This window comes from Erithacus rubecula, assembly GCF_903797595.1.
Source record: "Erithacus rubecula genome assembly, chromosome: 10".
NCBI classification, from domain to species: Eukaryota; Metazoa; Chordata; class Aves; order Passeriformes; family Muscicapidae; genus Erithacus; species Erithacus rubecula.
The window spans coordinates 19,949,040-19,962,679 of NC_136662.1; the positions used below are offsets into that span (position 1 = coordinate 19,949,040).

The following is a 13,640-nucleotide window of genomic DNA, read 5'->3' on the forward strand; positions in this document are numbered from 1 at the left end:
CTGAGTTCTTCAGCTTGTGCCAAAATCAGAGGATTTTCAACACAACAATCCCTCAACAAAGGTTGTTGCAACACACAAGGCCTTGGTTCACTGCTAATGATGCAAGTCTATGCTCTCTGCCATTTTTCAAGACCATTTGCATTTGAGAAAATCAGTTCCATTAGGGGCTCAAATAGCAAAGAGGGGTGGAGCCACTCTATTCACCAAGGGATGAAGATGTGTCCCATAGTTCCTTGCCCAAAGAGCTGTGGGTTCTGGAGTTCACAATCAGCCTGGACTTCTCCAGATGTCCCCTTCACATCACCATTTCATCAACTCTAGCCCCTCTGCTTACAAATATTTCTTTTTCTAAATAAGTTGAATGGTGTAAGAGAAATTTATAGATGGAAAAATCATAATCTTAGACCAAGATGTAACATAAATGGGGTATTTCAGCCTCTGAAGTCATGCCTCAGTTTCCAACACATTATGTAAGGCTACAGGTATAAAACTGATGCTATGGTGTATACAAAGACTCAGGGTTCCTTATCCACATGCCCAGCTTGCTTCCCTTCCATTTGGAAGGAATGGTGCTCAGGCCATACAGATGTACAGGACACTGCAGAGTGACCTCAAGTGGCACTGGCTGAATCAAAACACTTTTAGTTTGAAATTCTCCTTCTGACTTAGAGTTTCGTTCACTTCTTTACTTCTTTTCATGGCATCAAAAATTCAACATGAAATCATGAGTAACTCCACTCAGTCTGGTTTTAAAGCCTATCAAAATCACAAATAAGTTAGAAGAATATTGACTAACTATTTATTTTCTTCCTCATTCTCTTAATGAATTGTCTACATTAAACTTTTTTCTGCATAAACCAGGAGGAAAGACATCTTGCCTGGTTTCAAGAGATACAGTTCTGGGTTCCCAGTAAAAGGATTGCCAACTTGTTTGATTTATTTTAACGGGAACTACACTGAGCTTTGCCCCAGAGAACAGAGGAACAGGTGCCAAGTCTTTTTGGATTCTCCCATAGTTATATTCCAAGCTATAGCTGCAAGTCTAAGCACTCTTGGGAAAGCACACCTCCTCCTTCCCTGACTGATAATGATGGATTATTGATGTGACAGTTGCTAAACTTGTTGTTCTCTTCAGAAGTGTAAGAAGGTTTTGATATTTCATGTTTCAGAAGAACAGAAAAATTCACGCGATCACTCAGCTGAACAGTAAATAAACAGTGGTTGTCCCTACTACATAACAGGGATTAATCTTTTCAGACTTAAGCATCCAAGAGAATTTTTTTTTCTGCTGAAGTTTTCCTTTCTAATTAGTGTCCCTGATTAATTCTTGCAGAAAATGCGCGACAGCTTAGTGGCTTAGTCTCAAATCACGGTTCCTTCCATGATGTTACAAATAGCTGTTATTCTCTGCTTCTGCTGTGTTATACTGTTCTGAATATACGACTCATCAGCAGTGCCAGGCCTCAAAACGTTGTCAGTAGCATGCCAAACATCCACAGGGAAGAGAGAGGAATCCCTTCCCCTACTCTTGTTCAGCTACCTCCTGCTTTGGAGCTAACCCTTGGGTTATTTACGTTGCGTGACCTTGAGATAAATGGCATTTGGCAGGCCGCCGGATGACTTTGTGCTTCAAATCAAACACTCTCAGTTTCTCCCACACTGACATTAGGAATAATTCCTGAATGCTTTTTTGGGGGTGGTTCTTCCCATCTCACGCCACGGAGCTCTTTGGTAGCTACGTCAGGGTTGGTGAACTTTAGCTTGACTTTCTTGTTAGACTCAAGTACCAAGTGGTGTGTGTGGTTTTCTTCTGTGGTTTGGTGTGTATGTGTGTGTGTGTATTTTCTCTTTGTCCCAGAGTGTCTGCACTGCTGGTATTAGAGCTACAATTGTTCTATATATAAAGCAAAGATCCCTTGAATGATCTGCCAAAGGCTTTATCTGTGAACAATCTCTGTCTGTACTTGCTTTGCCGTTAACCAGTTTTGACTCTACTCCATAATGGCTGGAGTTGCTTTGCCTTAACTGATATGTATCAAAGAGAACTGCTAAAATTAACTGTTCATGAACTGTGTCCAGGATGTTAGATTAACTCATGTGGAATCCTTCAGCGAACAAACTGATTTATGATGTGTTATGACATTGTTATTTGATGTGTTGCACAACAACTCAATTTAAAAAAATGAAGAGTGCTCCATTAATAAGAGATAAATCTTTCCAGTGTAATTCAAATGAATCTGCAACAACTTTAGAGAGAGTGTGATAAGAGATCTTGTGTGGGTTCAGTGATTGTGTTTTGCGCTCTTAGGAATATCTTTCACTGGGATCTCTTTGTCAGTAATGACAAAACCCATCCAAAATGTGCCAAAATACGACACCTTTTGGGAGATTTTAGCTCTTTGTACTTCCTAAAATACAAAAGAGTATTACTACAAGTGATTCCCAACAACTAATACTTCCAGCTTTGAGAATGTACAAGTGCATCATTGATGCTTTCTTTCCACTTCAGACCATAATATGCTAAAGTCTCTACAGGGTACATCCATTCCAAGCTTATCCAGCCACAGTTAACACATAGCAAGTGCTCAGAGCACTCAGTTTCATTTTCAGAAAAAAGCCCATCTTTATACATTTAGATATAAATCTAGTATTTTTTTAAAAGCAAGCACTATTCCATTACTGGAACATGAACCAGTGCAAATGCTGACTTTAAATTACCAAGTTTGTAGAGTGTGTTTCAGATGAATACATGCTACAGGCTCAGATCTCTCTGGATACCCAGCTTCAACAAAAATGCCTTTGAAAGCAAGCTTGAGTTATATACTGTACAGCATGTCTCATTTCACAGCCAAGCCACTCAAGTTAATAAAGAAAATCCTCTCTGGCCTCACACAATTAGCTGGGTAAAAAGCTGGGCAGTCTGCAGACAGGGAAAAGGCTGATCATAAAGCTGGACAGTGTTTCATGCCTGCAAAGGCCTGCTGCCTTGAGCCTCTGAACTTCATCTTGCCACCAAAACACCTGGATTACTTCAGGATGGTATAACCTGGGCCCATAGACTGAGAAGGTATTTTCTCACTGGTATTCTGTAAATGGAAAGGAGAAATGCTGAAGGAGCTGAACTGCATCCCAGTTGTTTGAAGGCTCAGACATATTAAAATTGCTTTGGACATAACTTCATATTAGAAACTTGACTTTGTTCAGTTCTGGGTGTCAGTGAGTTACCTTTCCAGCAAGCAGATAATGAGCTTTTTTTGAGAGTGTTCTTTCTAGCCTTTTCCTGTCTTAATCAGGAAATTCATTATGAAAAAGAAGGGCTTTTTGTATCATTAATTGTTATGTAAACAATATTTTTGGGCCTTTTTTGCATGCTTGCACCTCTCCTGCCACTTTGATATCCCCAAAATAAAGAACTACCTCAGCTTGAAAGCAAACTACAAGTTAGCATCCCATTTGACTCCCAGTATGTCAGGACCAGTTCCTCTCATGGTATAATACCTAGCATTTTCACAATTAATAGAGCTGTGATGATTTTACCAGTGCTTTAGAGCCAACAAGACACATTGGGACATCCAGTCACACTTCCTTTAGGCATAACATTTATCTCAGTGATCATTTCTAAAACTATAAATCAAGCACATGCCAGGAATACAAAGACCTTCAAAAATTTGGGCATGCTTCTCAAATCACCCTTTTGCCCTCTCCCTCTCTGCTGACTCTGCAAACTCCTGCACTGTGAGCATTTGGTCTCACATTTAAATAAATATTCCCCATCACTATTATGCTGTCACCTGTAATAGGAAAAGGCTGCAAGAAATCAAAGGAAAGCTAAATTTGTGCGGTGGCAGAAAGCATACAGAGAATAATCAGTCTTCATTGTGATTGTTAACAAAAGTGAGGGAGTCTAATGGAGACCTTGGATTTAGTACAGTCTCTGAAATACTGAGGGGATACTTTCAAGACACAACCGCCTACTTGAAAGAAATACTTTTCCTGTGCTCCTCGTAACTTGACTTTTATTAAAATGGAAAGAGGTTAGAAAATAACTGTAAGATTTGTTTCCTTTTTCTCATTCCTTGGCTCAGTGAGGGAGTCTGATGAATATTGCTTTGCTCTATGAAGGCATCTTCTCTGTTTTATATATTGGAGATATCTGTGTCTCCCAACAAGTATCCCAATGGAAGAGTTAGGGTAGAAACAGCAAGTAAGTTTAATTAAATTTAATTAAAGCATTTGTTGCTATTTCCTTAATTATGTTGATACGGATAACATGCTGCCTATGACTGAATTTCTAGCTTTTTGCCCCATCTTAACTAACTCCTATTACCAAGCATGAAGAACCTCTGAACTGAAATTCATGTGGAAGTCTTCATAACTTCCACACTAACTGAGCCTAGGAAAAGACTAAATCAGATTAGTTTCTTTTTCTTGTTTTACAATCATTTCTCTATGTCCTACTAGGAGTTTCTGGGAATGGTTCAGTGTTTTCCCTGACTTCAACTAGGGACTCTCTGGAATGGGTACAACATACAGGATTTGGTCTGTCACTTCTAACACTGCTACCCACTGATATGTGCTGCAATCCTCATTTTGAAGAAATCAGGAATAAAACTCATTTTTGACATCTGCAAGACTCTTCAACCTCTCAACATTGTTGCAGTGCCTGGACAGAGGTGATCAGCAGTGGTCCACTGATAATAAGTCTAATTACAATATTTCAGGGATGATGATTTCTTCAGGTATAACTGGCCTATGGGATTCTATGCATGATGAGAAATGGGCTGTCCAGGACTATGGTAAATGACCCTCAGCGTGGAAAATCTTGGGTCTTTGATCTCATTCGAACTAAAAATACTTTTGCTAATGAGCCTCCTCAAGTCACACAACATCCACTTCAAAATGCTGAGCACATGGTTTTCATTTACAGTTTTTAGCAACTTTCATTTATATTGTGCTAGAAGTCCTGAAATTACTTGCACCAGAAGCTCTAAAATATTGGGAATCCAAATGTGAAGGATTGCTGTTAGAACAACTAGTGATAAAAGCAGCAGACATGAGTGTGAATTCCTGCTTAAGCTTCTAACAGATATTAACCAGATCACTTTTCATTCTCTGTGCCTTTAAATGACAATTAGATCCAATAAACAGTAACAATAATACCAGGTAGCTGTATTGTTCTCTTGAGCACCAGAAAAAGCAAATTCATGGAAGGTGTTGAGACACCATAACTACCAGTTGTTGTGATGGATACAACCAGTCTTACAGTTCACTTGCATGTCTGCTCCCACTCTGCAGAGGGCATAGTCTTGCTCCAATTCCAGCCCAAGAACTGAGGTATTAAGTTCAAACACTAATATCTGCTGTTTTAAGCTCTGCAGGCACCAGTTTAATTTCTGGTGTCTGGAGCAAGCTGGAAACTATAATGCTTTTGGAGTTACAAAAGGAGTATTATGTTCAAAAATTGTTGCAATGCTCAGAAAAATATGTCATAGTAATTGCAACCTAGAAATCATTTGAGAGCTTCACAAAGATACTAAAATTCTGTCATCAAGCTTCAGTGCTTTCTGCAGATTTTAAGTATAGTGGCATTGAGATCAGTACTGGTTGTCTGCTTGGAAGAGGGACTTGGGAAAGTGTGAGAACACAAGGCAGATATGTTTCCCTGCAAAATGGGGCCCTTCTAACACAGACCTTTGAAAGTTAAAAACAATGAAGTTTCTAAAATACCAGTCATTGCTGAAAATCTCTATTTTTATGGTACAACCTAAACATTGTGCTCTGAGGATGTCAGCTTACAGTCATTCATCCAAGCAGGCAGGGAACTTCACTAATAAGACCAGAAGATGAAAGAAATCACAAAATTCACCTGGTCCAAGCAGTAACACTGTGATTTCTTCTGCCTTTTACCTGTCTCATCAACTCCTAACAATAGTGAAAAGATTAATAAGGGTTTGCAGTGTAAAGCCTAGCACAGGGGAAACCTGTTATTTTACAGTATGTCCCTCTGAAGTCCCCAAGAATGCTTTGCCAGGAGCCCTGCCACTGATCTCCTCCCTGCAGGAGTGCAAGGTGAGTGAGTGCCCTTGCTTAAGATCATTTCTGGCCTTTGCAATCCAGGAACCTCTGCCTTGCCTGAATGATGTGGGCTGGCTTTATAATGTGGATTGCTACTCACTAGGGAACGGAGGGGAGGCTGTTCAAGAATTTCTGAGGACTTTAGATTGCACTATACTTGAAGTTGAGGTTTTTAAGGTCAATGGTTCATTCTGTTTATAAGCAAAGCACTCTGGGCCTGCAGGAGGATGCTGACTGCTGTTGCAACAGCATCACAAAGTGACAGCAAATAACAAACAGATTGAAAATCATCACTGTGAAAATATCATTTACTAAACAGGGGCTTTCCTATCTACTGGGTTAGCAGCTCTGAGGTGGCAAACACACACAGGAAAAATGGCACAATTCTGCTATTTGACTTCTATACATTGGTAAAGTTAAGCTGCCTCAGGTACAGTAGGGACTCCCTTGAGTGTTGTTCAGCCTGTCTTCTGGGGATTTTTCCCTTTCTACACCCATCTTACAAAGATGTAATTCCTACCTAATACAAATCACAGGCAGCACCAATAATTTTGCAAACAAATCAACCAGCAGAATCCTCCAGACCTGCTTGTGGGAGGCAGGTACACCTGCCTTGGGCTTGGATGTTACCAAGGGAGGTGTGAAGGATCAGAGGGAAAGGAAGGGCTCATACCTGACCTGTTGTACAAACACTTCTGGCAGTTATATACACAATAAATAAAACAGATGAATTGCCAGCTGCCCCTCGAGCCATCATTAGTGACTGGCTGTTTTCTTAATAGGCATCAAATGCCTGGGTGAGTGTTCCTAGGGGCTGTGGGGCAGGAGCACACAGTCACTGACTGCACAGAGCAACACCTACAGGTGGGTACAGCCATAAAACATCAGCTGCTGATCCCTTCAGGTGTTACTGCCACCACTGTAGTTTAAAAACTTGCATAATTTCATCCTCAACAGTTCCCCTGGTGGAGACATAAAGCAGCTCCCACTAGTATTTAAAGGGAATTAAATGGAAGGATTTCTATTTTTGCTGTATGAATTTCTACCCTGAGGTTAATTTTGCCGGGGGAATTTTTTTACCCTGGGGCTCAAGGGGGTGAAGGGAGTGATAGTTTAACAAATGCCAGCAAGCTGAAAACTAAGTGTGCTATGTATAGCTATGTGAAATCAAACCCTTTAACAGCATTTCTTTCAAGAACATTCAGCAATCAAAACAGGTAATGCTGTTTTTGACGACTTCTGCTCTCTTCACGAAGCCTGAAATTCTATAAAAGCAAGAAGGTGCCATTTCTACTAGGCAAAAACCAGTTTTATTTCAAAAATTAAAAAAAAAAAAAAATCAGTAATACTCTCTCATATAAACTATATACACCATCAAAAGTCAGCTAGCTCTGAAATGGAACCCTTTAATTCAGTTCAGAAAACCTGGATATTTCATTAGGACAAACAAGTAAATTTCTCTCCAAGTCAGTTACACTGGTCCTGTCAGCTTGGAGAATCCCAGCTTTGTGACCACAGAAATGTTTAGCTTTTCAAGGGGACAAGGAAGATTGAATATAGAGTCCAGGATGTGGCCCTGCCTATATATTACTGTGTATATCACTGTTTTGCCACTGAAGGTCCAGCTTCGAGGCTGCAGAGCTGTCAGTGACCAAACATGATGGACCACCCATTGGCCTTTTATTAACCAGCACTTGTTCCCCCCTCTAATCCTATCACCAGAGTAATCAAAGCTGCCATGTCCCAGGGTTTGATGGAACAGCAGGACCTGGGAAATGAAGACTGATTTTGTTAACAAAGTCATTCCTGCCCCATGAATGCTGTCTCATTGGTAGAAAGCAGGAGATGAGGTTTATTTGTGCAGAGAATGAGGCGGCAAAGAAATGAAAGGGGGAGAATGGTGAAGTGTGAAGTTTAATCTGGCACAGTCTGACGTTTCTTTCTTTGAGGCTGTCTCTGATCCAATCAACACTGGTTTGATATTTAACATCTCCCCCTGCAGTTGGAAATGATACCAGCCAGAGGAGACCAGAGTCAGGGCTTCCCAAACAGCCAAAGGGGAAAATAGGGGGTGCTGGCAGCTCCCCACCAGCCTGACAGCTTCCCCACCAACAGGCTGGCATGAAGCTGGACCCTGACACACAATCTCCCTATGAACCTTGGGATTCAGGGCATCTGCAATGAGCTGAATGCAGACTGTCCCTGAGTAGAGCAAGCTTGGGATGGGATGGGAAAGGGATTTAGCTCTAATGTGGAGGAAGGGCTATGAACACTCTCTGGGACTGGGGATCCTGCTGAGAAACAGGATCAAACACAAGCAAGAGATGCCACCCATCTCCCCAGAGAACAGCAGTTTGGGTAGAGGAGTAAGACCTCCCTTCCCCTTGCTGACTGTGGGGACCTTCAGCGGGGACATGCTGCAATCACTCTGGGGTGATGGGGGTCCCATGACAGCCCTGGGCCAGCAGGGAGGATGAACAGACCCGAGCACCTGGAGCAGCCACCATCACAATTCTCCTTACTCCAACAACAGCATGGGGAAAGCTTCCCATCATAGACCCACACGGGGGTCCCAAAGAAGAGAGAAAGCTTTGCCCTATTCCCTCAGAGGACACCTAGCTAAGTCCTCACAGCCAGTAGTGGCTGCAGTGCCTCTGCCAGGATTCTGCAAGAAGGCCTGAAATGTTATCTGCCCCTCATCAGATCTCAGCCCTGGCCAACTTGATTTTGCCCTTTACTGGCCACTCTACATAAGCATCAGTGCTGTCAGACAGAGGTGTCTGCTTCCTCTCCTCCACTCACCTCAGCTCTTTCTGTCCCACTTTCCATGAAAACCCTGAAACTTCAAACACTAAGGAGCAGTGAAATTTCAACCTGACTCAAACCTGCTATGAACTGCCTGCATCCAGGCTCCTAACACTGCCTTCTGCTGGGATTCAGACACCTTGACACCAGCTCTACCATACCCGGGGCTGGACTTTGAGTGACCAGCAGCTGCCAGAGTCCCAGGAGGTGGGAAACACTTCCCCCCCACCAGGATCCAAGCAGGAGAGCAGCCAGTCAGCGGGAGGCAGGAGGATGGGAGTGATGTGGAAAAGCAGCAGGAAACACTGTGCAAGGGTTTCAGGGGGAGAAGAGCACCAAACTACAAAGTTTTGGGGTTTACAATAGAAAACAATGCTCCCTGCCCTACCTGCAGGAGCTGGCTCTCCAGGAAGCAGCTAATTATATGAGCCACCTTAATCTTTTTATCTGGCTAAGACAATCAACATTTCAAAGCCACGAACAGAACGTTTCAAAGATCGTTCCTGGTCAAAAATGCAAGTGTATCCACTTTCTTTCAGAGCAGATCAAAACCAAGTACCACACCGGGACCACTCCTAGATTTCCTCCTCCACACGGTATCAGATTAACAGATTTGGTGTATGTAGTCAGATTAAATATTTGCAGTAGCACAAAGCTGCCTTTGAGGAGAAGAAGTAGAGAAAAAAAAGCTTTTTTTTGTCTTTCTTTTTTTAATTTGCTTTGGGCAAAAATACTGGACTTTGGGGATGTGGGAAACAAAAGCATTGACATGATTCAGCAAGGCACAGTCCTAAAACCTGAATTCTAAATGCAGAAATAATATGCAGTGTTCCTGTAATAGTAATGCTGAAAACAGGTAAAAAACCACTGATGCCCTTAGCAGATTTGGGACTATAATTTATCACAGATGTTCTCATCAAACTGTGCAAACACCCTGCGAGACAAAAGCTGCTCAATTTCTGATTTCCATCTTAGTGTGTTTTAATTATGTGTTGCTTAAGGAAGGCTCCAAGACCTGGAATTGGGAGGTGAAACCTTGCAATAGTAATCCACTCCACTAAATTAGCACAGTAATACACCAAGCAGTAGGACTGCCAGACGGTGTGATAACATTACAAATTACTATTGTTAAACAACTAGCCAGGTGTCAGGATGCATAGAAATTTAGAGGAAGCAAGAAAATAAATATCTGGTTTGTTTTGTTTAATTTTGTCTCCTGTTGTTCTGGTGGCCTTGTTCCCAGAAAAAGCTTCAATCTAGGAAAATTCTTCCTGTACATTGATCTATTTCAGCAACTTTGTCAATTCTCTCTAACAATTAAAATGGAATGTATTCTTTTAATCAGCACAAATGTTTTGCATAAATGACTGTCCTTTGCTTGCCAACAGCAGTAATACCTTTACTGTTCCTTTTTAGATTATTTTTGGATCAAAATGAATGGGAAATTTTTGCTTCTATTTAAAAGTTGGACAGGGAAACAATTATGGTTAAAACCAGCAGTGAGTTTTGTACTCTGTCCCTTTTTCTTTCTCTGTTGCTCACTTTCTCTAGAAAGAAAAAATGTAGTATGATTCACATTTAAAAGGCTTCCAAGTGGTATATTTTTAACCAGGTGCTTTCATGTGCTTGATTCTAACTGCCATTTTTTACCTAATACAACCAAACACTATAGGATGTCTGGAATGGTTAATTATTTTTACCTCACCTTAAAGAAGGAGTTCAACAGAGAGTATAGGCACTTAAATCTCTCAGACAGAACAGTGTAAAACAAATTCCTTAATTTGGATGTGTATAAAATAGTGCATAGGTCCTGAGAGGCATTGTTTTAATTATTTTTGTTGATAAACAAGAAAATACATTCAAAAGTGTATGCAACAAATCTTCTCTGAAGGCTGTATGCAGTTAGGACTCCTGGTTGAAATATTAGATGAAGCAAATGTTAGTGAAAGCCAGATTTCTTCCCCTTCAAATAGTTCCTACTGGACTTCAGGGGAGCAGAGGGTGAAGGCACTCTAAGGACATTTTAATAATACCCAAGATTAGTCCTTTAATCCTTATTCCCCCACCACCAAGAACTTTTTTGGTCAAAGAAGGACAGTAAGATAAGGCTGTAAACAGACTGATCCAAAACTAATGACAAAAAGCAGGTTAAAAATGAAATATCATAGCAGTAACTGACACCATCTTAAATCTCCCCTGGATTATTTGTTTTCTTCCACACACATTCATTTCCTCAATATCTAGTAAATCTCATTTCACATAAACAGTTCCACAAAGCAAAGTCAATAGCTGTTACTGTGTTCCTGATTAATCCACTGAAATGAAATAGATCTCATGGCTTAGTATTTAGTTGTGTAAAGCTAAATCCATTGAAAGAATTCCGGAGTCCAGTTACACCAATAACTTTTGTTTCTTAACTGACATCCTTTTATGTTTGCTGAAATTTACCTGCTCTGAAATGCAATAAACCTATGTGTATTGCACACTCAATTTCCCCCAGTACAAGGGCAACATGAGCCACTTTGTTTTGACCCGGAGTGACCACTAAAAAGACGACTGACAGTTTGCATGAACACAAATCAATTTGAACAATGTCGAAATTTCTATTTTCATTGTTCATGCTTCATCCTCTTCCTGACAAGTACCACAAAGCTGCTTTACTTCAAAACAAACAAACAAACAAACAAACAAAATCACTTTTTACCCAGCTCTGGGACAGGACGAGAAGCATGCAAGTTTCCCTTGCAAATGGCAAGTAAGCAGACACACACATTCACACATTTGCCCCTCAAATAAATTATACACATACACGTGCAGCGCTCGCCACACACATCACGGGGTTTCTGCGGGCAGCACGGATCGGTGCGATGGAGAACAGGCAGCCAACACAAAAGCTGCTGAGGCCCGCGAGTCACCACCCCGCTGCAGCAGGTTTGGGGTGCAAGAACGGCCCCATATCCTGGGATAAGACAGAGGCCCAGAAGCCTCCTTACCTGGGAGAAGTTGAGCCCGTTCAGCGGGTGACACTGCTCCTCCACCCGCTCCACCGCACCCGTCTTCTTCTTCATCCTCTCGGCCTCCTGGGCGAGGTAGAGATCGAGCACGGGCACCCCTCGGGAGCGGATGTCCGTCTCCGTCAAGGAGTTCACCATCAGCATCACCCACACGGGCCTCTTGCGCTCCCAGTTGCCGGCGATGGCGTTGAAGAGGTAGTCGGCATAGAGCCCTTTGCCCCGCTGGTCCGGGGTCATCCAGTGGGGCAGCATCAGCTTGATGTAGTCCAGGTGGCGCTTGAGGCGGCGGTACAGCTCCCGGGGCAGCACGTCCTGCAGGTTCTCCCCGTGGGGCAGCATCTGGCAGCTGGCCAGCCCCGAGATGGTGTACGGGTCCGTGAGGTCCAGCTCGAAGTAGACGCTGGAGCTGGCGTGGAAGGCGGCCTTGGAGTTGTCAGGGATGAAGTCCCAAACTCGCGTGTAGGGCACGTGGATGGTGCCGAAGAGATAAGCGGGGGGGTCACGGCGAATGGTCCAGAGGAAGGAGTTGAGCTCTCCTTGCTGCGGGGAGGACAGAGGGGCCGGTCAGTGATGGAGGGGCACAAAGGCAGAGATGCCACCCTCGGGGCTGCCCGCAGGGCAGCAGGAGCGGGGGTCCCGCTCGCTGCCCCCTCTCCTCGCGCAAGCCCCGCTCGGGCTCGCATCAAGCAAAGCCCACGGGCACATGAGGCCCGCGCGGGGCTGGGTGCCGCCGTGACCCGCCGCTCGCCCCGCATCCCTCCGGCCCCGCGGCAGCCCCGGGCCGCTCCGCGGGGCCGCCACACCTGCGGGGCCACGCGCGCGCGGCGCGGGGGGGTCCGTCCCTGCGCGCGCCCCCGGCCCGCCCGCTCCCCGCGGACACGCGCGCATCCCCGCGGGCCGGCGCGCCCCCGGCCCGGCCCGGCCCGGCCCGGCTCACCGAGCGGGGCAGGTCGCACTGCCCCGTGTCCATCTGCTCCCGCCGGGCCGCGGCGTCGGGCAGGAACCCCCCGAAGACGAAGCAAATCAGCGTCAGGTTGAGTTGCATCCCGCTTCCTCTCGGTCTCCTCTCTCTCCTTCCCAGATGAGCCTTTTTGGATTTCTAGGATCTTTTTTTTTTTTCCTCCCCCTCCTCCTGCTCTTCCCCCTCTTTTTTTTTTTTTTTTTTTTTTTTTTAGCCTCTTTTTTTTTATTCAAACAAACTTTGCCAGTCCCATCTGCATCTGACAAGTGCAGGGGGAAGGACTGGCTGCCCCCTCCCTCCCATGCTCTCCCCCCTCCCGCCCTTTCCCACCCCCACCCCCTCTGGCTCCGGGCTTGTCAGAGGCGCTGGATGCTTTGGGGAGGACGGTTCTCATCGCCAGCCTCCGCCATGCTTTGGTGTTGCAGACCGGAGACGCTCCTTCCCGCCCCGCCGCTTCGGGAGGAGGTTGGGAGGAGAGGGGCGGGGGGGGGGAGGAAGAGGAGGGAAGGGGGAGAGAGCAGCCAGAAAGTAAAAAAGTTTAAAACCAAGATTTTTGGACTGTTTTTTTTCTTTAATTCGGCGGTGTAGAAGGGGTCCCGCGGCGCCCTGCGGAAGGCGGCAGCCCCGGCAGCCGGCCCCGCTCCGCGCTCTCCGCTCCGCAGGCCGGACCCGCGCGCCGGCGGAAAGTTCCGCGCAGCCGCCCCGGCCCGCCCGCGCCTCCCGCCGCCAGCGGCCGCCGCCAGGGGGCGATGGAGCCCCAGCAGCGCCGCGGCTGAGGGGCGGCG

General features: G+C 44.7%; 1 protein-coding gene across 1 annotated transcript in view; it reads right to left on the reverse strand.

Annotated features, from left to right (window-relative positions):
* TRABD2B (TraB domain containing 2B) overlaps positions 1–13,296 on the reverse strand; it is a 260,817-nt gene extending 247,521 nt beyond the window's left edge. Inside the window, exons 1-2 of the mRNA XM_079314550.1 lie at positions 12,832–13,296; positions 11,874–12,434 (exon numbers count right to left, since the gene is read on the reverse strand). Of these exons, the coding sequence (XP_079170676.1) occupies positions 11,874–12,434; positions 12,832–12,939 (669 nt within the window). The 5' untranslated portion in view covers positions 12,940–13,296. The remainder of the gene's footprint in view (positions 1–11,873; positions 12,435–12,831) is intronic.
* Positions 13,297–13,640: the final 344 nt, after the last annotated feature.